Source organism: Labeo rohita, chromosome 18, assembly GCF_022985175.1.
Source record: "Labeo rohita strain BAU-BD-2019 chromosome 18, IGBB_LRoh.1.0, whole genome shotgun sequence".
NCBI lineage: Eukaryota > Metazoa > Chordata > Actinopteri > Cypriniformes > Cyprinidae > Labeo > Labeo rohita.
In genome coordinates, this window is record NC_066886.1 from 24506475 (window position 1) to 24533712 (window position 27238).

The 27238-nt window shown below is 37.1% G+C and overlaps 1 protein-coding gene across 1 annotated transcript in view; it reads right to left on the bottom strand.

The window, feature by feature from the left end:
* shank2a (SH3 and multiple ankyrin repeat domains 2a) overlaps positions 1–27238 on the bottom strand; it is a 72550-nt gene that overhangs the window by 20564 nt on the left and 24748 nt on the right. Inside the window, exons 3-10 of the mRNA XM_051134828.1 lie at positions 23280–23483; positions 22985–23056; positions 22542–22650; positions 21358–21509; positions 16199–16366; positions 14949–15065; positions 9565–9642; positions 6483–6549 (exon numbers count right to left, since the gene is read on the bottom strand). Of these exons, the coding sequence (XP_050990785.1) occupies positions 6483–6549; positions 9565–9642; positions 14949–15065; positions 16199–16366; positions 21358–21509; positions 22542–22650; positions 22985–23056; positions 23280–23483 (967 nt within the window). The remainder of the gene's footprint in view (positions 1–6482; positions 6550–9564; positions 9643–14948; positions 15066–16198; positions 16367–21357; positions 21510–22541; positions 22651–22984; positions 23057–23279; positions 23484–27238) is intronic.

Below are 27238 nucleotides of genomic sequence, written 5' to 3' on the forward strand. Positions count from 1 at the left end.
AAGTAAATAAAACGTCGTAAAATTTTGCAAATGATTATTCTGTACTGTCAGACCAAGATCAGTACTGCTTGTCATTCTCAGCAATTTGTGCAAAAAAGGTAAACACAGTCACAGCATTCATGTTTAAATGCAAAGCAGTCCATCTGATAATGCGTAGTTGATGCATAGTGTGTTCAAGGACCTTTAATTAGTAACAACAAGATTGGTAAATTTATATGAATGTACTATATAAGGAAAAATGTGTATAAATGACCCTGTAACAGGTTATAGTTTAAAGAGAGACAGCTTAACAAATATATCTCTGTTTCACAATATTAACAGAATTGAAAAGCAAAGTCTTAGACTGACCCAGCAGAGGTTGTTATTTTTTTGTCTTGAAAACACTTAGTTACGTAGTACTTTCTTATGCAACTTCTTTAAAAACATCTCAAACATATTTTACTAATTGAAAAACATCATTTTAAAACTAGTATCAGAGGCTTGAGCCACTAACATGCAGCTACTAGAAAGACACAGTCTTTGACTTTGATTAACTAATAATTCATACAAATCTTTACAAATACATTTTCCTCAAAATTTGCATTTACTTAGGAAACAAGAAGAAAACATTAAACCAAAAAACAAACAAACAAAACTTCCCTTCACATAACAAATGAAGAAACATAACAAAATACACAAGTCATTTAATCATTAATAAGGCTTTAACTGGCATATTCATATCATTAATCTCTTCTTTTTAAATCTTACTAAATTTATTCATTCTACTTCATTTTGGCATGTATCATAATTATATCTTTGCTGCCGTATATACAGAATTTAATAAAACCACTTTTAAATTCATTTATTTGAAAAATGTATGTATTTTAGATAAAAGATGCTTGATTAAAATGACCTATAAACCACAAACTACAACTAAATCAAATGCTGACATTCAATAATAATAAAAAAAAGATGCATTGTCATGGATAAAGTGCTTTAACTTGAAGACAACCTTACATGCTAGTTCCTCTGTGATTTTCCCACTCTCTTGAAAAGGATAGCCATATTTATGCAAGATGACAGTTGGAAAATCAACTGTTTCCATTTAAAAAACTTTACAAGCACATTCTCTAATCCCTCCCTATTCTTCATTTGATATCCCATATCAAATCTTCCCTTGATATTTTCTGGGAGTTTTTTTTCTTTTGTGCCATTTAAGTTTAGCTGATGATGCCCCTTCATAAATATTCAGATCTTCCTTTAACTCTCCAACATCCTATGGTTTTCTAATAGGCTAATGGTAGTATTGTCTCTATTCTCACTTACAGTAATACCTGTTAATTTACTTGTAAATAAACATAAACATAGATCTCTACTGCCAAACTGCATAATGACCAGACACAGGACTCTTTTATCTGAGACCTCTCTTCATCTGAACTGATATACTAAACGTATATTAACCAGCATCTGACCAAATAATAAAAAAAATCCTCTAAAGCTATAGCACTTAAGAAACCTAAAAACACTAAAAGAAAAAAAAAAAGAGCCACACAATCTGATTGAAAGAAACTAACATCAACATTATATATGTCAATATGACCCATCACATCTATTATTAAAGGGGTCCTATTATGATCTTTTTCAAAGTCTTGATTTTATTTTGGGGATGTACTAGAACATGCTCTCATGCTTGGTGGTTCGAAAAACGCATTATTTTGCACATAATTTACATTATTACAATACCTTTCTCCCAGCCTGGCACAAATAGCTCGATTAGTTCCGGGTTTAATGAAGGCCAGCTTTCCGAAAAAAGGAAATGTGTTATGATTAGTGCGTTGGGATTGCCACGCCTCTTGTCAAAGCAGTTAACACAGGCTAGATTAATAGTGAATCTTACGTTTTAAATATGGATATTTTTCTTACAAAAACGCATTGATTCCCTACAGGAGACCCCCGGGAGCCGTGTGAGCCACTTTTTATTATGGATGGATGCACTTTATTAGACTAATTTATTTATTAGAAGGAAGTCATAAGCCGCTTCTCCACTATCGGGCTAAACGGTTCTTAGAACTGTCATGTACAGTTTCAGTTGTGTTTCCACCTGAGCCTGGTACGGCACGGCACAATCGCAAACCATTCTCGGCCTGGAATTCTCGGCAAGGTTAGACAACCATGCTAAACCGTGCTGATACAGTGTGTGTGCTAAGAGGACGTGCTATTTGATCAAACTGACAAGTAAACAGCTACGCTGCCTTCATAGCTCATGCATTAATACTGTCAATAAATGTGGTTAACGTTATACCTGTTGTCGCCTTCTGTTTATTTTATTTTTTGTGCCAAGAGCTGTGTCCTTTTTTCTGTTAACAAAGTAAATATCAGATTAAAAAACAAATATCTGATCATCGTCCATATCGCTGTTTACATTACAATTACGTTACCAAGGCAACGACTGACGCATTTGTATTTACATTCCAAAGAGTTCCGTTATCAGCACCACAGTGGAAAATGAAACCGTATCCGTGCTGACTGGCCCGGATCGGCACAGAACGGAACGGTTAAGCAAAGAGAATGGTACGGCCCAATAGTGGAAAAGTGGCTGTATACACCTTGGATGCATGGAGGGTGAGTAAATAATACGCTATAGTAGTACTGAATCCCATCCTCAGTCTGCCAGATCACAGATACATGATATTATTGTGCTAATTTAATTATTTACATACTTAGTTTCAGTGCCCGAAACCAGCTCCAGCATAAGGCTAAAAGCAGCCTAACATTATCAAAAATCATCATCACTGATCAGCCTAGCCTAGTCTAGTGCAAATTTATGCATTTTAAAAAACACGTTATAAGTGAAGCTATCTACACTGTATGATGAATAAATCTCTTACCACACACTGCACACGTCTGCGGCGTGTTACGGCTCTGATGTGGCAACCGGAGTAGATAGCGGCTTTGGCATGTGTTTCGACCACCTGTACTACACACGTCTGGGGCACGTTACCGATCTGAAGCGGCCACTCTAGTCAATGCTTGTGTTTATACCAGCCGCGTTGCGGCTCGTTGAAGCGACTCTCCAGGCTGCATCGCTAAAGTTAGGCTAATTCCCCACCTCATCCCTACCCACCCCCAACAATTTGAATTTCCATAGACAGGATTTAATTTAATGATAATGGACTGTGTTGTGACATCACTGCATGCAGAAAACAAATGCTGTAGTCCAACGGAGCCGTTCGTTGTAGTTCTTGGAAAGAGATTTTTGGAGTGGACTTTGAGATTTATAACTTTGTAGATCTTTTTTTATGCCCCAAGATACACACCACACACTGACTAAAATTCAAAAAGTGAAAAAACATAATAGCACCCATTAAAAACTAGCTGACACTAGTAGACTTTTTGGGTATACTTTTTTTTTTTTTTTTTGTCTTTATGTATTCACACATCAAGAGCAACTTACAATTTTAAAGCTTTTTTTGCTTAGATACTTAGATAATATGGTAACAACAACAAGGTTGTATTTTTGCAATGACAATGAACAATAACAATGAACAACATCTCTATACAGCATTACTTAATATTTGTTAAAGTTAACTTGCACATATTTGGTACTAATGCAAGCAATATGTTTGTATGTTTCAAGTTTATTTGTTTAAAATGTTCAGAGATAAAGGTAAATATGTTCAGCTTATACATATGTCCTTAAGGTTCACAAAAGTGCAAAATAAATACCCCATTTAAGATAAATCTTTCTGAGCTCACAAACATTAGGAACACTTTAACTGATGTTCAAATGATGTTCACTTTACAGTGAGATTCACAAAAACACTTTAAAGAATTTAAGCAATTGTAATAAAATGATGTTTATAGTGAATAAGTATTGCCTTTGATTGTTAGTTAGTGATAACTAATGCATAGGGTAATGTTAACAAATAGCATGCACATTGTTATGAAAAGTAAAAGTATAAATTAATTTAAACCAAGATTAATGTTGTAATTAAATATGTGTTGTCCATTGTTAGTGCACATTAACTAATGCATTAACAGTTATTAATGGTAAGAAATTCATTAGTATCTTATCAATTAACAACTGCTGCTGTATAAAGATCTTATTGACTGACAAAATAAATACTGTAAAATATTACCATTTGTTTTATATCGACCATAAACAGAACCAATGTCCTTTACTGGATTCAAGTCCTTGGGAAACCAAACACAACAAACTATTAACAGTCTTTGCTTCTTTCTGAAAGTATCAAAAGCATTTGACTTGTCTTGTTTGATAAATGCCAATAGCGAACCAGGAAACAAATAAATAAAGCATGGTTTCAACTGACCATAAAGCACAACTGTCATTAGTACTCACTAGAATTAACCAAACAACTGCAGCTACTAGCAAACTTGCAGAGAAATCGAGAAGAGAGCAAAAGACAAAAAATAAATAAATAAATAAATAAATAAATAAATAAAAGTGCAAAGAGAGAGAAAAAGAAACTGTATCAGATTTCAGGTTAATATGAGGAGGATCTCCGTATATAACCAGAACCTTGTGCGTTTAAATCCTTTCACACGGTGGAACAGACAGCAGGATTTTGAGGGAAATCTGTGAGTTACGTAATGCTTGGAGCAATCAGTGTTTTCTCAAGAACACAGGATCAGAACTGGGATCAATGAAAATCTGGTGAAAATCCTCTGGCCAAGCTTACAATGACTGAAGGCATGCCTGAACTACAGTCAACAGAGTTTGTGACATGAAGTAAAACATCTTAATATTACATAAGAGAAGAGTTGAGTCGTTCCACAGATGCACAGACACTTCGAACAGACACAAGTGTCTCAATCTTTCCAGAAAAATATGATGAATCAGCAACTGCACTATTTACCAGGCAATCTTTGGGAAGATCAGTATTCTTTACCTTTATTTTAAAGACTCTGAGAAACTAAGATTCCAAAATTTTAAAAGCAATAGTAAAAGTGCAAGTTGTGAGAAAGCAGAAGTGAGTTGTGTCTAAATCACATTTCACAAGGTCAAAGGGAAGCTGGCGTGTTTCTGACGCTACAGAGCATCACGTGTGTTTTCATGTCTGACATTATATAAACATACACCATCTGCTCTTACACATAGCTATACATTTCAGTTCACAATATCAAACAGCATTAGTGTGTCTTCAAAAATTAATTAAATGTCTGATACTTGGGCATAATAATAAACAACCAAAACGACACAAAACTGCCACCTGCGCAAGACATGGGTGAAATGATTTCATATTGCAATATGCCTACAAGTTGCATGCATTTCAGTGTTCACAGCCTTGTTTGCATCAAAGATGCTGTTTATGGATTTGCATATGATCATTAAACAAATTTTGATGCCAAGGGCCAGGCCTTTATTAAAATCAAATTTACTGAAATCATCTTTCTGCGAAATGTTAGTTGCTTTTATTTGCCCTTTGCTTTCTGGATAGTGCATGTTGCTGTGAAACTATGGGAAAAGGAGTGCACTCAATGTAACTAACAAAAATCAAATCAAGATTTTTAACCTTCCCAGTAAACTGAAGATCATGCTCTTACAGCAAAACCAACAATTCAAAACAACAACTGAACGCACACAAAGAGCTGAAGAAACTCCAGCTAGAGATGAAATCAGCATAAATCAACACACCTCTCTCTGCTGTGCAGCAGGCAGAACCCATGACCAAAATGTTTCCAGTCACTACAAAATCCCATCACAGATCATGAGAGGAGGAAGAGAGTCCGGAGAGGAGAGCGGCTACTGGAGCTGATGGAGGTAGCAGTGGACGCCGCTGCGCTCGCTGGAAGATGATGAGTTCATAATCCCTCACTGCTGTTGCGACTTGCGGCTTTTTTCATTTAGTCTGCAGGACAGCTGTGGGCTGCTCCGGGAAACAATCACGGATTATGCCTCCTCAGATATTTATTTCTGTTCCTTTTGATTGATTTATTTATGTGAACGGTTGCCTGGTTCTGGTATAATCCAGCTCACTCCACATTTTTTGCTCTTATAAACACAATGCTCTTTAGGTCAAGTCAGCATATAGGGGAGTGCTGGTTGTTTTTTTTTCTCTCTTTTGGAAAAGGTCTGCCCTCTTTTGACAGAGTCCAGCCTGACAGACTGCTGATATTACAAATGTGGCGAAAAAACAAACAAACAAACAAAAAAAACAGTAGTGGGTGGATACAGAACGAAAACAAAATACCACTCTGAATGTTTTGTTGTATATGTTTAGGTGAGAATGTGCTGCAACATGTTTGTGTTCAACATCATCCATTTAGAAAACAACAGCGCAATTGCAGAGGAGAATATCTTAAGTGCAGCTTTGGCTCGTCATCTGTCTTAATCCTGTAGTTCCTGGGATTAGTCCCGTCATTTCTTTCACATTAAGACATGCCCTATATGCAGGCACACACTGCTGTCTATAGAGCTCTGATGGAGGTTTTTGATACAGGGTTGTTAAATCAGATGCAATCACTGTATTTGTGGCTCTTACCTATGTCACTTTCTCTGTGGTTCTTAATCAGCTCTGCCAACTCGAAATTTCCAGAGATTATGGCCACCTGCAACACACAAAGAGACTCTGATTCACATTTGTACTCGATAATTTTATAAAGTTACAGCATCTGAGCCAGTTTCATTCCAAGCACTGTAAACTCTCGTCAACAGTACATCATGGACTGATGCATCAATCAATTGATTAACAATACTATGTGTGTGTAAAAATGCAAAAAGCAAAAATGCAATTTGTGAAAAATCAATATATATTTTTAAATATAAATTATTAAGAATAGGTTTTATTATTAATAGGTATTATTAATAGGTTATACAAAATAGGCCACTGAGCTGTCAAATACATTTGTTTTAACAACTTATTATTATTACTATTATTATTATTATTATTATTATTAATTTATTTATATTTTTTCTGTATAAATGTGTTTTTTTTTTTTCAAACAATGGGATTATACAAAATTATTTTAGATTATATTTTATTGTACAATTTGTTTAATTTGTGTTCACATTTTAGGACTGATATATCTGTAGTGATCTCATGAGCAACTTTTGTGTAAAATAGGTACATAATATTTTGATGTTGATATATTGATCACACATCTAATGTCTAGGCATCTTTGCCTCGAATGAACTAATCAAACCTGCACAAAAGTATCAAAAATTAACATATACAATACAAAAGGTCCTTACAGATCCCTGTACTCTTCGCCACACTGGGTCAGATAATACTGAAAAACACAATCTATGCTAAATATTAAGATCACTGTATCACAACAGCATCTCTTTCAGATGTAAGATGCAGATTCCTTGTTACTAAAAACACAACTAGCTTTATTTACTTCTTGTAATAAGTTGTCCAAGTCAGATATAGGTAAGATTAAATGATGCACTGTATTAAGCATTACTGAGTTTTGTGTTGAGCTGAAGTGTGTGATTTCTGAGCCTCTATCAGCATCAGAAACACAAACAGGTGATCCTGTCCTAAAGTCACGCCTGTTTGAGACAATGTTTTAAAGTGACGACATATTGTCAAGTATGGTGACCCATACTCGAAATTAGTCCTCTGCATTTAACCCATCATGAGTGCACACACAGAGCAGTGAGAAGTGAACACACACGCACACACACACACACACTGTGAACAACACTGTGGGCAGCCATTATCCAGCACCCGGGGAGCAATTGGGGGTTCGGTGCCTTGCTCAAGGGCACTTCAGTGGCCTAACCGTTAGGCCATCACTGCCCCCATGTAATGTCCAGTCAGGATGCTTAATCAATCAAACTGCAAGTCTGTTTAGTACTGCTAGTGGCACAGAAATGACATGCTTCACCTGTTAGAACAAAAACAATACATCACAAGAATATTTTTATACTAAGAAGCATAATGCCCATAAGCTGAATTCGCCTAAATGTAATGCATGCATGTATAGAGTAGAATATACTACACTACACTAGAAAGGCATCTGAGGTGGTGAATGGAGTAAACGTAAAATCTGTGAGGGTTTAACACACTGAATCATTTCCTTACTGTGATTATTTTCATTCTGCTCAGTTTCTTCTTTTGAATTGCCTAATGTGCTTGTTTGAGTGACTCGGCACATGCGTGCTTGAGCCGTAATCCTATGAGGACTTCTGACAGGAGATTTGTACCTCACCATCTGTAGCCTTTAATCACAGTTCATCCACAAACTACTGGAACACACACACACACACACACACACACACACACGTTTGTTTTTGTGAATTGTGGGGACTTTCCATAGACTTCTATAGATTTTGTACTGACCAAACGATATTGTCTATCCCCTAACCCAACCCTAACCCTAAACCTAGCCCTCACAGAAAACATGTTTGCATCGTTACACTTTCAGATAAACATCATTTACTATTTTTAATCATTTTTTAACATTGTGGGGACCGCAGGCCGGTCCCCACAATGTCAAAAATTTCAGGTTTTACTATCATTGTGGGGACATTTGGTCCCCACTATGTAGCAAAAACAAGTACACACACACACAAACAGACAGACACTGTCTCTCTCTGCCACACACACACACAATCTGAAATTCTCAGACTTGACTTCTTGATCTCCAATCTCTGATCTATGTCAACATATCAATGTGTAGAACATGCTTACGCACATTTACACACATAAACACACACATGTTGTGTTTCCATGTTTTATGGGGACATTCTATAGACGTAATGTTTTTTATACTGTACAAACTGTATTTTCTATCGCCCTACACCTACCTTACAACTAAACCTAGCCCTCACAGGAGACTGTGCACACTTTTACGTTCTCAAAAAAACCCCCCAAAAAAACAAAAACTCATTCTGCATGACTTATAAGCCTGTTTCTTCATGGGGACCTAAAAATGTCCCCACAAGGTCAAAATTTACGGGTATTACTATCCTTGTGGGGACATTTGGTCCCCATAACGTAATAAATATCAGGTGCACACACACACACACACGCACACACACACACCTACACGTATATATTTAATAATAATAAAAAAGTTGCTCTGTTATAAAAGACTGGTTATTAAAGACCATTACAGGGTGTAAAGCGCTTGACCAAAACACAGTCACTAATTAGTATTTCTAAAACTCAGTCTATGGCCAAATGTGTAACCTACTGAAATAAACATAGTGTTTATAATTATTAAGTGTACATTTCAAACAGTAAGTGAATATTAAATATTAAGTGAATATTAAATAATGTTGGCACAATATTAATATAAGCATACTAATCAATATTTTATAAACCTAGGCTAACAATCTTAGGTCTGGTTTCACAGATAGGGTTTAAAGTTAAGCCTGGATTAGGTCACAGTCCAGTTAGGACACTTAAGTATCTTTTATAAACGTGCCTTAGAAAAAAAACATTACTGGTGTGCATCTTGAGAAAAATCAACAGTACCAATATATTTTAAGATCAGTCAGTGCAAGTTTCTTTCAGCTGAAACAGCCCAGACATGCATTTTAGTCTGGAATTTAAGCCTTGTCTGTGAAACCTGGGGTTAATGTGATGAGTGTCATTGATAGCAGGACATTACCTGAAATGGACTCTGATTATTGCAGTTCTTCAGTTCCTTGTCAGCTCCTCTGACCAGCAGCACGTGAGCACACTTCTCCTACAGGAGCCAGAAAGACACTGTCAATCTCTAAAGAAAAAAGGCAATAAAACGCTTAACATTGTGACTCTCCAGCTTTTGAGAATGCTGATATGTTTGACCAGAAGAATCAGATTTCAGTTTGAGACACGTGAACAGGATTTTCTCAGGTAGACAAGTATATTCCACTTTGTTTTCAGAATGATGCAAACAACATAATAAGTATTTATTTCAATAATTTCTGTATATGTATGAATCTGAATGGATATTTTTTATTACTTTCATAATTTTTATATGAATCATCAATTAGGAACAGACTGCATATTGCCCAATAAAGCAGTTTATAAGTGCAGCACTGCTATGCGTACAGGAGATTATGCGTCATGTATTGTCACAAAAGTAATCTCTCTCTCTCTCTCTCTACTCACACACACACACAGTAATAACGTAAATTTGCCACCTCGTAAAATACATGTTTTGTCACAATTCGTATGACCTTATTTGTCATGGTTTTGTTGTGCCTGTGTCTTCTATGACCTAGTTTTCTACTCATGTGTCTTGATTTGATTTGTTTCACCTGCCCTTGATCAGTTATGTCATTACCTTCTGTGTACTTGTACTCCCCTCTTGTCTCTGTTGGTCGTCCGATCTCGTCAGTTTATGTGTATGTGTAATGCTATCCTGTCATTTGGATTATTAAAAGATATTGAACTGGTCTTCAATAAGTTGTGCCTGCATGTCGATTTATATATGCCAAGCCGTGACAGAAGCTTTTACAAAAACCAAAGTATAGCGGCTTTTTTTGGGGGGGGGGGGGTTGTGTGTTTGTGCTCATGGTCAATCCAGCTTATCTTCTCCTTGGCATTCACCAAGTGGAGGAAGAATTCACCAGCCCCACTCCCAAACCAGAGCTCAACCAGACTTCACCCGGCAAAACGGAGCTAAAGCCTGAGCCCGCTGTGACCAAAGCGCTAGAGGACATAGCAATAGGCAATAGAGGATTATTGCCCCAGAGCCCAAGCCCAATAAGGAGTCTGACCAGGTGTGTAAACTGGCTACAACGCTCATCCCAGTGGGGACTCTTGTGGAGGATGAGGGCAGGCACCATCCACATCCTTGCCTCCTACACTGATGGAGGAAGGCACAGTCCACATCCGTGCCTCTGCAGCTGGATTCTAAATATTTACATTCTCCTTTTGACCATTTATTTTCTTCTCTGCCTAGCCCTGTCAGCCTATCTTCTTTCTTGGTTCTAGCCAGCCCTGATTTCTTTGAGTTTTCTTTGAGCTGGTTTAGCCCTGACCCTCCTGAATCTTTGGATTATTAAAAGATATTGATTGTGGATTCTAAAGTGTTGTGGATTTATACATGCCAAGCCTTGACACTCATTTGTATGAATTGAGTGAAAATTATGAATATGAATGAAAATTTGCCACATTTTAAAATATGTATGAATTGCCATGATTGGGTTGATTCTGCCATACTTATGCTACATTTCAACAGGTGTTTTTTTTTTTTTTTTGTTCAAGGATGCATAAAATTAATACAAAAGGACAGTAAAATTATTGTATAATCATTATATCCCAGCTAAAAAAATTATTCATTCCCATTCCCTAACATTCCCATTAAGTTATGAAAACGAATGTTTTTAAACATTCACGATTAACATTATCTGAAGAATGTTCGTTCATAACTCTGGTAAGTGAACCTTACCAGAATATTAGCTAATGTTCTAAGAACACTCCCTGTTAGCTGGGTGTCTGATAAATGTGATTAAGGCATGAAGATTTTAAGATAATATAAACAATATAACATCATGATTTTCTGTAAACCTGCTTTGAAACCGTGTATACTGTGGAAAGCGCTATACAAAAAATTTGACTTGGACTTTGACAAATAACACTCTAAGGATATTTCATTAAAATTGTTATGTCATGACAAACCTTTGGAGCGATTGGCATGGTAATGTATATAAAAATGTTAATGTATTTGGTCTTGGCAGAATAAATCTGCTACGCTGCTGCTGCAGCAGAGCAAGTACCGAGAATTGCTACTGCCAATACTGCTGCTGCACATATAACACATATGAATAACCCTATATAGCATACATGAATCACCCCTTAGCAGATCTATACAGGTGGAGCTGGGGAAGGTGGAGCGTTTCTGAACTACTACAGCAAAAAAAACAAAAAAAACAAAATGTATTTGAATATTGAGCAGTAAGCTCATTGGCTACCGATAGACGAGATAACCAATCAGATGCCATATGACAATGACATCACCAGGTCAGATTTAGCTAGACCTATCAGACTGCACCATCTAGAGTTTCATGCCAGAACTCTGTATTTCTCACAACATTGTATACGAACATTCCAAAATAATTTTGGAAATAATAATAACAACATCACAAAGACATTCTAAGAATGTTAATCTAAGAACGTTTCTTTTTAACATTCATCAAGTACAAATTACATTGTGTGGCGGGAAGAGCAAACGACAGACACAGTTGGCATGATGTCAGGCCTCGGAGACGCTTTTATTAAACATAAAATAAACAACAGCGTCCAAAAAGGGAGAATAAAAGTGTCCAAAATAAAGAGGGGATCTGGTGTCCTCGTCGTGCTGGGGGTTCCATGAAGGAGGGGTAGTGTTCGAAAGGGAAGGGTCCAGGTAAGGGGCAGAGTTCGGCGGCTGCACGCACTCCCCTTTCAGGTCCGCGGTGTGCCTCATCACGCGCCGCCAGAACTGGCTGTTTCACTGCCCCTCCTCTCTTGCACACCCACTCCTGGTGAATGGTGGCGATTAAGGGACAGGGAGATGCTGATAACTAGGGGGAGGCAGCCGACTCGTCACAATTGTAGGAATGTTCCATGAAAATTCCGAAAATGTTATTTTAAGAAACGTTTTTCTCGACATTATAAGAACATTCATTAAGTACAATTATACTACGGGCTGTTGAGTGCTTGAACTTTTGATACAACACTATTTTGATAGTCCACTTTAGACATTCTACTAACAGTAAGTAACTTTGCATGTCAACTAGTCATTAGAGTATTAGTAGACTTATTCTACTAACTCTAAACCTAACCTAAGTCTGCTCTAAGAGTTAGTAGACATGTAGTTGCAAATTAATGAGAATTAGTTGATATGTAGTTGCATAGAATGTCTAAAGTGGACTATCAAAATAAAGCGTAACCTTGATGAATATTATCTTAAGAACGTTTGGTCCTAACATTTACATAACTTTTAAAGAATGTTAGTGAAAGTTATGGGAACATTCCCTGTTAGCTAGAATGGTCACATTCAGAAATTCCCTCTCTGTGGTTTGGAAATAAACACTCTTCCAAGGTTATAAACTGAGCATTTGTGTTTGTGCATTATTCTTCCTGACATACAGCTATACAACAAAAGCCCTACTGAAACACATAACAAATTCAGTAGTTAAAACTGCAGTTTTGCCTTTGTCACCATCTCTATTTGAAACTTGTAGGTGCTTGCGGAATTATTACATGGGTTGTGCATGAGCATGGCTCCTCAGTGCGGGTCAGTCTAATTTTTTGAGTTTATGTGTGGCTGTCAGTCACTGAACTGGGGTAGATACACGTATGACTCAAAAAGGAATTTTCACCAGATACTATCATCTGAACAAGTAAGTAACATGTCTGCCACTTTTGTTCTGGCCAACTCAGCAAAAATAAATAAATCACGCTAGCAATGGTGATTACGGTAACACTTTATTTTGATAGCCCACTTCAGACATTCTGCTAACAGTAAGTAACTTTGCAACTGCATGTCAACTAGTCATTAGGGTATTAGTAGACTGTCTGCTTAATATCTCCTAACACTCTTCTAAACTTTGCAAGTAAATGTCAGCTTATTCTACTAACCCCAAACCTAACCTAACAGTCTGCTCTGAGAGTTAGTAGTCATGCAGTTGCAAATTAATGAGAATTAGTTGACATGTAATTGCAAAGTTACTTACAGTTAGTAGAATGTCTAAAGTGGACTATCAAAATAAAGTGTAACCGTGATTACTGTTGTGACACTGTCACACAGGACACATGTTTTAACCTGCTCAATATATTATAATGATTATAATGATATATACCCCAAATACGCTTGTAAAGCCTAGGAAGAAGGGTCTTATCTAGCAAAACGATTGGTTATTTTTATTTAAAACATACAATTTAAATACTTTTTAATCTCAAACGCTTGTCTTTCTTTTCTCTCCATGAACTCTGTGTACTCTGGCTCAAGACAGTTAGGGTATGTCTAAAAACTCAACTTCAAAAATCATTTCAAAATCATCCTACATTGCTGCAGAAGTTTCGACCCAGTCTTTGGAACATGAACATGCAAAAAAGATCAAATACCCTTAACAAAAAAGGTAAAACAGCGTTTGGCATTAAAAAGTACATCAATTTTTTTTTTTTTTAAATGAAAATAAATGATTGTTTCGCTAGATAAGACTCTTTTAGAGCCCTTTGAAGCTGCATTTAAACTGAATTTTGGATGTTCAAAATTGGGGCACCATAGCAGTCCATTATATGAAGAAAAATGCTGAAATGTTTTCCTCACACAGAATTATCTTACCCCATTTTAACAACTGTAAATTCGACCAGTAGGGCCGAACGTTACACCGTGCAAATTATTATTGTTATATTTTGCTCTCAAGCTGTTAATGTTAACAACATTAGCTTTGTGTGACTACATGTATAGAATGTGCATTGGTGTTACCTTTAGATTTCAGTTTCTATATAGTCTAATCTCTAACTGTCATACCATTCGAATTTCATATAAAGAAATTGTTCTTTTAATCCAAAAACCAAATTAATGTTCCTTAGAACTGGTTGTCTTTGAAATATCTTGTGTAATCCCACATCTGTAATCAGATGCACATTTAAAACTGGAATATAATCTAATTTCAGACACTTACATGTGTTTCATTAACACATAATCCTTTCTGGATTACATTCCGCCACCAAAATAATACATTTATTTATTCCAGCTGCAGTTAGAAAAGGCTATAAATTATTATTCACCACCTGCAGTACCCTCACATGCGATATTGCCTACTAGCATGCTAGTATTTCCCGCGAAAATCTACTATCTACTAAATCAGTACCACTCAAATTAGAAAACATTATTGCAAGCTTATTGCTGTGAATCGGATCAAGGTAAGGAAATAGTTTTGAACACTGGGTGGTTATGTACTTGCTCAGAAACTGATTTAGAATTATTTTTAACAAAAAAATAATAATAATACAGACTGCAGCTTTTAACCATATAAACAAACGGCATATGTAACTATAATGCTGATCACACACCTGGTTGTAGAGAGCACAGATGTGCAGCGCCGTGTTTCCCGAGGCGTTCTGAGCACTCATATCTGCTCCATAAAACAACAAGTGCTCAAGGTGCTGGACATGACCATGCCGACAAGCCTGTGAGAAAACACACACATACATGCACACACACTATTACTTCACTAATAGGGATAAAAGCCTAACAGAAAACGGCTTACACAACAAACAGTGGATGTGCCCAGATGGAGTTTTTGTTAGATTTAGCTCAATACTGGCAACAGATTTGTCCCCAAAGTTAAGAAGAAACCCACACACATAATTCAAAGACATAGAACATGCAAAAATAGAGATAGAGTTTCAGTAAACAAAAACATCAAAGTTGATTTTGCACCAAAAAAAAAAAAAAAAAAAAAAAAGATAATTAACAGAGTGTTACACCTTGATCGAACATGCTCAGAGTTCTGCTCACCAGAGGGTGACATTTCTTGTATGAACTTTTAAATTTTATGTCCAGCTTATGTAAACAGATCATTTTGTCTAATATATTTGGCAGGAGCTTTACTGAACGTTCTGCCAGTGGTTTGGTTAATGTTTTTTTTTTTTTTTTTAATGGTTTATGTTATTTATCTATTATATTTAAAGGGGTTGGGTCAGGGCTAATTATACATTGCATTGCAACAAGCATTACAACAAGCATTGTGAACTTAATAAACATCAAAACTTTCATATTCTAGTAATCAATCAGAGCACATTGATGCCATTCACAGAACTTCAGCTGTATTTAACCTAGAGTATTTGTTTTAGTTGTAATGTAATTGAGTAAACGATGAAGTATTAAGTTTTTAAGTATAGTAATGATGTATATTTACTCAAATACGTCATACTACTGGGACCTTGGCATGTCCTGATCCTTCTAACTTCAATAAAACAGCTTTAATTAATCAATGGGTTACACTTAGTCCACTTTAGACATTCTACTAACTATAAATAACTTTGCAACTACATGTCAACTAATTCTCATTAATTTGCAACTACATGTCTACTAACTCTCAGAGCAGACTGCTAGGTTAGGTTTAGGTTTAGTAGAATAAGTTGACATTTACTTGCATAGTTTAGAAGAGTGGTAGAAGATATTAAGCAGACAGTCTACTAATACTCTAATGACTAGTTGACATGCAGTTGCAAAGTTACTTACTGTTAGTAGAATGTCTAAAGTGGACTATCAAAATAAAGTGTTACCAATCAATGTATGTGTGTTATACAAAGTTAACCTGGTGGATCTCATGCCAGCCATTCTCATCCTGGCAGCAGACAGAGGCATTCTCATTCAGGAGCAGTTCACAGCAGTCTGTGTCCCCGCCCACCATGGCCGTGTGATACAGTGCTGTCAAACCACGACTGTCTTTATAGTTGGGTGATGCCCCGAGCTCCAGCAGTGTCTGAAGAGCAAAATAATTCAAAAGAAACATCAATGTAACATGAAGGTGAACTGACAGCTAAGGTCACTTTATCATTCTTCTTTCTCATTCATTGCCACTTCGCAGTTCCTATTAAGTTCAGTTTACTTAGCTGACACTTTCCTTGAATAGGGTACCTTTTGGTGTTGCACTATCATCCCATCAGTGTCCCATGATGGGTGACAAGAAGACAGCAAAAAAAAGCTTATATATAATGTATAAAATATAGCTAAGGTTGGTCTTTTTATAAAGATGACAATCAGCAGATTGTTGACAGTGTAAAAAAGCTTAAGTTCACTCTAAAGAAAATGCACTGTAATCATTGTTTATATTTTATTTAAAATAAATGTTTTCCAAAATATTGTGGAAACTATTGCTACAAAATCAAAACCATTTGTCTAACTATGTTATGTTCCAAATTTGAAATTTATATCACCAAAATTTAGGTTCCTGTGAGATTAAGGTAAAAGGTAATAAAGACAGGGTAGGTGATTTGGTTCAAAAACATTTTTTGTTATGCTGGTTGACAGTCTCTTCACATCCCGATAGCTATCAATAAGTTAAGTGGTCTAAATGTATTTACATGTATTTGTATCGTCTATGGAAGGCTTAGGAACATAAAATGTTCAACCAATCAGATTATTTGGTCCGAACATTACGATAGGCTGTCCTACCTGTCTGTCAACATATGTATTTGCATACCTCTACACACCCCATTCATTCAGACAGGTCATTTCTCACCAGTGAATGAGACATGAGGTGATCTGACAGCGTTGCATTTAATCCTCTACCAACGCTGTTTCTCATCATGTTGCTGATTAGCCTCTAGTCTGCCTGTGCTCATTCATATGTTTTGGAGGAGGCGTGGCTTTGTAGAATGATTATGCATGGAAGGTGGGATCTTGGTTTTAAAGCTAGCTTGCTAGCCTTTCCGAAATTGCATACCCTACCTTCAAAATACAGTTTCAGTAACTCAATGTGCAATTTGAAAATGGTTTTCACAGGATGAATTTTGAGTTTTTGAATTGCAGGGACACACTGTCTCGGCTCTTTAGCGAAAAACTGAATGTGCGATTGTATGATGATGTTTTCATTACACTTGAAAATGATAAGGCTCTCAGGCAAGATTCCAATTTGTCAGTCATTCTGACGTAACATCTCTGTTTCCTCCTTCATGGAACAAGTGTCACATACGAAACTGAGATGTTTCCAATATTTACAAACAAACTATTACAAAATGCTAAGTGTAAACACTTAGGTAAAGTGTGATGGTTTAGACAAGGGCTATTTAATTAACTTAATTTGAGGGCCAGATTATAGAATTGATTAATTAATCACACATTTTCTGTAATTAAGCGTGACTAATCACATTAGCATATTAATATTGTCATAATTTCATATTAAACCTCCAAAGTAATGTAGAAATAACATAAAGAGGCTATATTTTAAACGTGTTTAATCGCATATTGTTACTAAGTAGCCTATTATTAATGAAGACCAGAAGCATCAATACCAACACTGCTACTGATGTCCCTATGAAATGCATTTTCCCTCAGTTTTATCCATTAATTATAGCCATTTAACATTAGGATTTTAGGTTTTAGGACTACTTTGATGAAAGGTTTTGATCCACTTCAAATGTTGACTAACGTAGATTAATCTTTATTCAAGTTACAAAAGTTAATCAGCGACTAGAGCAGCCCAGTGATTTTTCTTTTTCGTTTGTTCTGTGATTTATATCAATGACATACAGTCATGGCCAGAAATATTGGCACCCTTGCAATTCTGTCAGAAAATATAACACTTCTCTCAGAATATTTTTCCAGTTGCAAATTTTTTGTTTTTCTCATGCTTATTGTTTTTGTTCGCACTGCAAAAAAAAAAAACAGAAGAAAAGTCAAGCTTGATAACATTTCACATAGAACATAGACTGGACAAAATTATTGGCACCTTGTTAAATTGTAAGAAATAATTGCTTTTAAGCAGTGATGCTCCTGTAATTTGTATTTAGACACACCTGTGGCAAGTAACAGGTGTGGGAAATATAGTAATCACCCTTGCAACCATTTAAAATGGAGAAAAGTTGACTCGTGTTGTGTGTCACATTGAGTGTGGAGAAAAGAAAGAAGTGTAAATAGTTGTCTGTGGATTTGAGAGAAAAAAATTGTGGAAAAACATGGACAATCTCAAGGCTACAAGTCCATCTCCAGAGATCTTAATGTTCCTGTGTCTTCTGTGCGCAATATCATCAAGAGGTTTACAGCCCACTGCACTGCAGGTAACCTTCCTGGACATGAACGGAAGAGCAAAATTAATGAAAAATTACAATGAAGAATTGTTTGAACAGTGGATAAAGAACCTTGATTAACTTACAAACAAATTCAAGCTGATCTGCAGACACAGGGTACAACAGTGTCAGCTCACACTATCCGTCGCCATCTGAATGAAAAGGGACGCTATGGTAGAAGACCCAGGAGGACAGAAAGGCATAAAAAAGCAAGACTGGAGTTTGCCAAAACTTATGTGACAAAACCACAATTCTTCTGGGAGAACGTACTGTGGACAGAAAAAGTAGAACTTTTTGGTAAAGGACATCATGGCACTGTTTACAGAAAACGAAATGAGGCCTTCAAAGAAAAGAACACAGTCTTTACAGTCAAACATGGTGGAGGTTCAAAGATGTTTTGGGGTTGGTTTGTTGATTCTGGCACTGGATGCCTTGACTGTGTGAACGGTATCATGAAATCTGATGATAACCAAAGAATTTTGGGGTGCAACATAGTGGCCAGTGTCAGAAAGCTGCGTCTCCACCAAAGGTCATGGGTTTTCCAGCAGGAAAATGACCCGAAACACACTTCAAAAAGCACTCAGAAATGGTTACAAACAAAGCGCTGGAGAGTTCTGAAATGACCTGCAATGAGTCCAGATCTGAATCCCATAGAACACCTGTGGAGAGTACCAAAACATTTGTAAATGCAACAATTTTCTGAGAGAAGGGTTGCTTTTTTTGACAGAATTGCAAGGGTGCCAATATTTTTGGCCATGACTGTACTACAGCAGTGCTATCTCTTTAAAACCTGATGAATGTAATGTGGACTTGACACACTGATTTAATCTGATTTTCTCCCAACTCTTTACAGACTTTATTATTCACTTAAGACCGTGTTTACGAGGTCACTTTTCAAAACCGCGCATTTTGATATAATTGTGTTTTTGTCAGATGAAGCGCTACTGGTGCGCTGTTTGAAGTGGCTCAGTGTATACTAACAGCCGAATATGTAGACTTTCAAACTGTACTCCATTTGATAATCATCTTCAGCCAGTGACTGTGCTACTTCTTGCCAGAAGTTATGACAGATAACACTGTATTGTCATTTAAACTAGAGTTGTGAATATCTCATATCCCTCTCACACAATTGTTTGTCAACGCTGCCGTCTATTTATGTTGGGGTCTCCTGTTGATTGTTGTTGTTTAGCTCAAAGTGCTCCTATTACGCCTTTTCAAATATAACCTTTCATGCAGTGTGTCATGTAGCTGTATGTGAACATAAACTATCTACAAAGTTGTGAAGCTGACAGTGCACGATACATAAAGTTATTGCCTATCAAAAAAGAGTCGGTTTACAATTGCCTAAACGAGTCATTAGAAATTTGAATCTTTTTTTGTTACGGCCATACGTCACGAAGTAACACATTTGCATAATGTCCGCCCACGTTCTACGTCGCAAACAACTTGCCCACCCACAAACACAGTAAAATTTCCATGTGGTTTACATCATGTCGAGAAGACGCTGTATCCTAAGTACAATGCGAAATTCACCAAAGGCTTGCTCTTAAAAGACGGATCAGTGTTCAGTTTTTTTTTGGACCGGCTTGCTCCTCTGAACCTCTACCTGAAAGTGTGATTAATAATTGATGGTTGTATTTTCTAGCGATCATTCAAAATACGTAGTTGTGTGCAGCATCTTGGATGACATGGGGGTGAGTAAATTATCAGGAAATTTTATTCTGAAAGTGGAGTAATCCTTTAAAACTTGTTGCTCTCATGTAACGTTACTCTGTATCATGCAAAATACGTATTTAGTTCAAGTGTTTATCAAGTGTGTGTTGTGTTCGCTCCACGCAGCTTGTAGGTCTCTGGCTAACCGGCCGACAGCTTTATCTGTTCACTCGCTATTGTCTAGAAATGTGTTGATGAATAGTGAATGTTTGTCCTTGTTATTACTTATAAGTTCTGATAAAGAATAGAACAATACGTTGGTGTACAAGCTGCAGTGCTTTACCAATACGTTTATGCGTTGGGTTGATGCATATACTATGGCTGTTTGGCTGTTGTTGTTTACCACCGAGTTGTGGGCTAGAGTAAAGGTGATGGGCGTTTCGTGTTCGCTGCAAGCAGGAACGTTAAAGCAATCAAAAAAGACTAGGTCATCGGACCAATCACCGCAGATTAGCGTCACGCAAAGGAGTGGTTTGGACAAATGATTCGTTTTAACGAACCGTTTGGGAGTCGCTGAGCAAATAATGTAAAAAGAAATGCATATTATAAGACAATAAAAGTGTTTTTTGACCTTGCATGAATGTAAACTTGTTGTTGGGGACTCCTAAAACCAAAATATGAACCCTTTATAGTCCATAATAGGGGCACTTTAAGAAGACCCTTCTGGCAAACCATGTTCAGGTTTTTCATGCAACCGGCCCCAGACTATCACAAAACCAGGATCTGATGCTACCATCTACAGAACATGGAGTCTGGAGTCCTATATTAGACATGCCCAAGTTCATGTCAAAAAACTTGTTTACAAAACTTAAGGATATTACTGAGTACCCTATTTTAAGAAAATGCCAGCCAAAGTAGATACAATAAAGGTTGTTAATATTAAAATCTAATAAATAATGCAAAATTAGTGTGCTAATTTAAAATGACTAATATCTCTGATTTTAATGGAATTGAACTCAATTCAGTTGTGTACCTTGAGTGTAGCCTGGTTTTTAGAGCAAGCTGCTTTGTGTAGGGCAGTCATGCCATCTTTAGCCCTGAAGTCGAGATGAGCTCCTCCGTGGCTCAATGCTTTAATAAATTCCACCATATTCTCCAACTGGGCCGCAAAGGTGAGTGGTGTCTCTATAAAATACACACAGAGCTACGTAAGATCTGCTATTTGCTTTCCTCTGTGTTTCTATTTCCATACTATAGCTTATTGTAAAGAAAAGATCGCAATTTAAGCCATTATTCACTCAAAATCATTTTCCCTGCATGGTTGCATTTTTAAAACAAATGACACCAGTGTCATCTACCTGGCATGTCAATTAGACAATAAGATTTTTAGGTCCATTAATAAATTGTTGGACATTTTCTTGTAGATAAATTCTTCATTTTGCAGATCATGGAAAAAATATCACTGAGGAAGACTAAAGATTGAAAACCATGGCACAAAACTGCTGAAGACTCACCTCTTATACAAGAACATAACCATAAAAAGATACTTACACATACAAAATCTTATTTCTACTTTTTTCTGCATTTAGCCTCTGCTCTGTCTGTTTCCTAATACAGCTTTCTATTAAACCTGACATTGTGAACTATGAACTATGAATATTGTTCTGTGATGAGCTTGTTATGTTATGCTTATGTTCCTCATTTGCACGTAGCTCTGGATCAAAGCATCTGATAAATAAATAAACATTAATGTAATGTTAATGTTAAAGTGCCTTTTTGAAAACAGAATGGTAGAGGAAGACAAATTATGGAGTGGAGATCTGGGGAGGGAAATGTACACAACAAGAAATGTCATCCATATTTTAAAATCAAAGTAGTAGTAAAAAAATGGTTGTTAATGAAAACAAGTCTATAACATTTAGGTAAATATAAATGTAAAAGATAAAGCTAAATAGATGTGTGTGTGTGTGTGTGTGTGTGTGTGTGTGCATTACTATTCATACTATTACCATATACCATTTACTGATAAAAAAACAAACAAACAAACAATGCAACCTGGTACAATGAATAAAGTGATAAAAGAAAATGAACTAAATAAATAAAATAAATAGGACAGTGGATAAAATAGGCACTGAAAACAAATATGCATCATAAGCAACAACTTATCGTAAGCACAGATTGATAGAAAAAAAATAAAATAAAAAAAATCACTGGTACCTCCAGTGTCCATGTCATGGTAATTAGGGTCCAGTCCTCGGTCAAGCATTTTGGAGAGTTTCTCTATCTGATGATGTCGGATATAATCTATGAACCTCCTCAGGCTGGCCTGGAGAAAAAAAAAAAAGAAAGAAAATAAAGATAGATGTCAAAATCCATCTGTCAGAAGCCACTAAACTTAAAGCCATTGTGTGTGTGTGTGTGTGTGTGTGTAAATACCCAAACATAGCATGTTGACATAATCCTCACTGATATTTACTTTCATAAATTTCATGCAAACAGACAGTACTAGAATGTACTAGACTTCCAATCTTTCTCTCTTCCCCAAAAACCTTCAGTTATTTTGAATTATTCATCAATGATTTTAAAAAAAGATGAACTGTTCAAAATGACGTCTAATATTTTAACACAAAACAAACAAGAAATTACAGATTTGCTCTCACCTTTGTGTGAAGTCTGGCAATCAGCTTTTCATCCACACCGGGCTGATTGTATAATCTGGTTTTGTAGCGGAACTGTAGAATAAAGGAACAAAGAAGTTTTTCATGTTTTTATTGTAGCAGTTGCAGGGTAACTAACATTTATAAACCTTAGAATAAAAAAACACACACTGTCAGTGATGATGTCCTAAGCTAAGCTACTTGAAAATGCTTGAAACACACTGATCAAAGCTCTGCTAATGCACTTTATTACTCTGCTATGATTTCCGTTATACTCTAACAATTGGAAACCCTGTACCTCCAGTGACGGAACGCCTTCGCAGGTTAGCTGTGGATATTCTCCGATAAGATGCTCTTCATCCAAGAATTCACCGTTGCTGCCATCGCTGGCCGATTGGAAGAGGCCGTAGTTCAGCACATCCTTCAAATTCTGACTCAATGTACACAGGAGACGCTGTTTAGCCACCCACACCGTGGTATTGGGGTTAAACCTCATACACTTCTGTTGAAAAAACGTAAATGGACATCAGGTAAAAGAGTCATGTGAGGGAATTTTAGTACAGAGAGCTGGGTAGTAACTGATTACATGTAATCTGGATTATGTAGTCAGATTCCAAAAAATGTACAAAAGTGTAGATTAAATTACATTTTAAAATACTCTTAATAATTGTAATACTACAGTTACTTTTTGATGTATGATGATCAAGCTGGTGCCGCAGATGGCCGCGGTCTGTAGCTCCTTGGTACTTTTACTATTTTTGGAACTTTTTTCCGATCACCTTTACTATAAATGAACTCCTGGACATCAGAAATAGCACAACAAATAACTTTTTGCCGACGGGCTAAAGAATAACGGGATTCCAGCTGTTCAGAGTGGATCATGTCACCGAGTGGTCAGGGAAAACGAGAGGTGGTGGGTTATGTTTTTATATCAGTGAAGGCTGGTGTACAGATGTGACAGTTTTAAAGATGTACTTCCCAAAAATGGAAGCTCTCTTTATTAACTGTAAGCTTTATTAAACACAGGAGTTTTCCTTGTTTATTCTTGTGAGTGTATACATTCCTCCTGATGCATGTGTGAGCTTGGCACTGGAACTGTTGGCTGATCAGATCACATACACAGAGCAGCGTTATCCGGACTCTTTCATTTTCATTCTCTGTGATTTTAATAAAGCTAATCTCCCATGAACTGCCTAAATACAAACAGCACATCACATGGGCGGCAATATACTGGACCACTGCTACACTGTTTTAAAGGGTGCATACCACTCTGTCCCCTGAGCAGCTCTGGAACTCTCTGATCACTGTTTGGTTTATCTTAGCCTGCACTTAAGATCTGTGAAGAATATGCCCACAAAGTCTTCGGGAAAGAGAAGATAAGGAAAGGCAAAGGCCCAGATGGCATCTCTCCAGCCTGCCTCAAAGCCTGTGCTGTCCAGATATCATCCATCTTCACACTGATTTTCAACAGATCACTGAAGCTGGGTGTAGCCCCTCCTGCTTCAATTGCTCCACCATCATCCCTGTACCCAAGAAACCAAAAATCACATGACTACAGACCTGTTGCTTTAACGTCTGTGGTCATGACGTCATTTGAGAGACTGGTGTTGGCCTACTTGAAGGACATTACTAGACCCTTGCTGGACCCCCTGCAGTGTGCATACTGAGCAAACAGGTCTGTGAATGATGCAGTCAACATGGGACTACACTACATTTTTCAACATCTGGACAAACTAGGGACTTATGCAAGGGTCCTGTTTGTCGACTTCTGCTCCGCTTTCAACACCATCATCCCAGATACCCTTCTGAATAAACAGACACAGCTTCCTGTACCCACCTCCATCTGTCAGTGGATCACCAGCTTCCAGACAGACAGACAGACAGGCAGACAGGCAGTAGCTCTCAAGTTATACAGGGATTTCTAGCCTCAATGTCTGCAAACGTGACAAAGGCTTCAATCAACTTCAGAGGGGCACATGGAATAACTCAATGCATCTGATATTTGATCACTGAAGCAATTTATTGAAAATCTTTCTCACAACAAGTTGATCGTCTTGATTCACATGCATAAATTCAGTGCTTAATTCAGAGGTTTAGCTTAATAACCCATGCAGAATAACAAACCATACACAAATATTAATATAAATGAATTAGAACACACAGTTTTGAGATCAATAAATACATCTGAGGATCTTTTGACTCATTTAACTACAAACAATGCATAGCAGTTCAATAACAAAATTGAATCAACATGCTTAGCACACATGGTTAATTAGCATATGAATGCTAAAACCACTAGCCATAGCAAAAAACTTGCAGTTTCCCAGTTGTCCTCCAACGAACTCCACACATGCAAAGTTTACTCCAAGCTTGTTGGGTACATCACTGAAGATTTCACAATCTTTCTCCTTTAGTTTATTAACCAGCAACACCAAATTCGGTAGAACAAACAAGACCACTTAGCAAATGGAACTCTCTACATGCAGGTACTCACACACACCTGCCTCTATGAGACCCATCTGATTTCACTGGCCAATCAGCTTCTTTACTTCACCCACATTGAGCTATGTATTTATGACCCATAGTTTTCATTTTTTTGATCTCAGGCTAAATTCATTTTATCCATCACATCTCTTACTATTACTTTTTTATCTGCATTTACACTGACAATTCTGGCCAACTTATATTGACCTCTTAGAGCTCTTTGGTCAGCCAACCATAACACATCTCCCACGGTAACATTCCGCTCTTTAGTATGACACTTGTTTCTTTACAATCAGTTTAGGACCTGTCAACTGACAACACTTTCTCCAGAACTTATTTACTTCTTCCTGGATGAATCTTAGTCTTTTGTATGAATACCCTTCAAACTCAAAACTTCCTTGATCCCCTATTTTACCAGTACATCCCAGCAGAAGAGAGTTTGGACTCACATATTCCACATAGTCCTCCTGACTTTGTGTCCTTGTATCGATCTGTCTTTCATTGATCAAATAAGCTGCTGTATAAAGGAAAGTTTGGAACCCCCATGACAGAAATCCATTACCTCCCAGGTTCTAAGGGCTTGCTTCACCAGATGGATAGCTGCATTTCTGCTGCTCCATTTCTGTGAGGAGAATCTGGAGGATAAATTTTCCAGGACCACTCTGTGTTGTTCTTTGCTGCTTCGACTTCTAATTGTACCTTATCTTGCCATTCCAAAAATGTATAAACATCTCTAAGAACAGACTTGGCACCTATGAAATTTGATGCAGAGTCTGACCACAATTGTAAATCTGTGCTGTAAATCTCTGATATGCCAGCAATCCTTCAGTTGATTGGTCACAGACAATATCTGTATGGATAACTCTTGATGCCATACAGCAGAAGACAATTCCCCACAAGGATAGCTCTTTTTTGCTTGACAGCCATAACTAGCCCAATTAGATCATACAGCCCAGCCACGTGACTCAGTAATTCTCTTCTAGTCAGATGATTAGGAGTCTTGGTTCTTACCTCTTCTTTAAAAAGATTTTGTCTTTTCCCTCTTGGAAAAATTAATTGCCGTCATAATGTAGAGTTTATCTTCCTCCATCAGGTACCCAATACCAAGGGCTTTGTGTCTTTATCCTTTAGCTGGTCTGTCTTCCACTGCTGACTTCACATAATGTCTACATAGCTGTCCTCTTCAATGACTTTGCTCTCCTCATGCAGGTGAGTAAACTTTGCCAAGTTTTGCAGTTTCTCGCACGGCTAATTGTGCAATGCATCCAGCTGGTCAGTCACCGATGTTAACTCTGGTGATTGCATATTTTCCCATTTCTTCAGTCTGATCACCTCTCCACAAAACCTGTGCAGATGCATTTCTCTCTCCTCCAGCAACACAGAATTATACATCTTCCTGATATCTCATAGGACAGCAAAAACAAGTGCACTGGAGTAGCAACTGAGTAAGGATTGGGTGCAGTCAGATGACTGATATACCACACTTGTCTATTTCATTGATTAATAATATCCTCAGTGAGCTTGATTGCTGCTCCTCGCTCCACCATTTCATGAATTTGAGCTGCATAAGTGATTTTCCACTCTGGCTCCCTTTTGAGCTGCCTTTCTGTTCTCAGAAATGTTGCCTCTACTCCACTTCTGTTATTAGGAAGGGAAGCTGGATCTTTGGTCCATGGATACTTCGCATTCCAATGAGGAGACTTGTTATGAACATCTTCTTTTACATAGGTAAGACCCTCCTTTATGAATTTGAGCTCTCTTTCCTTGGTCAGC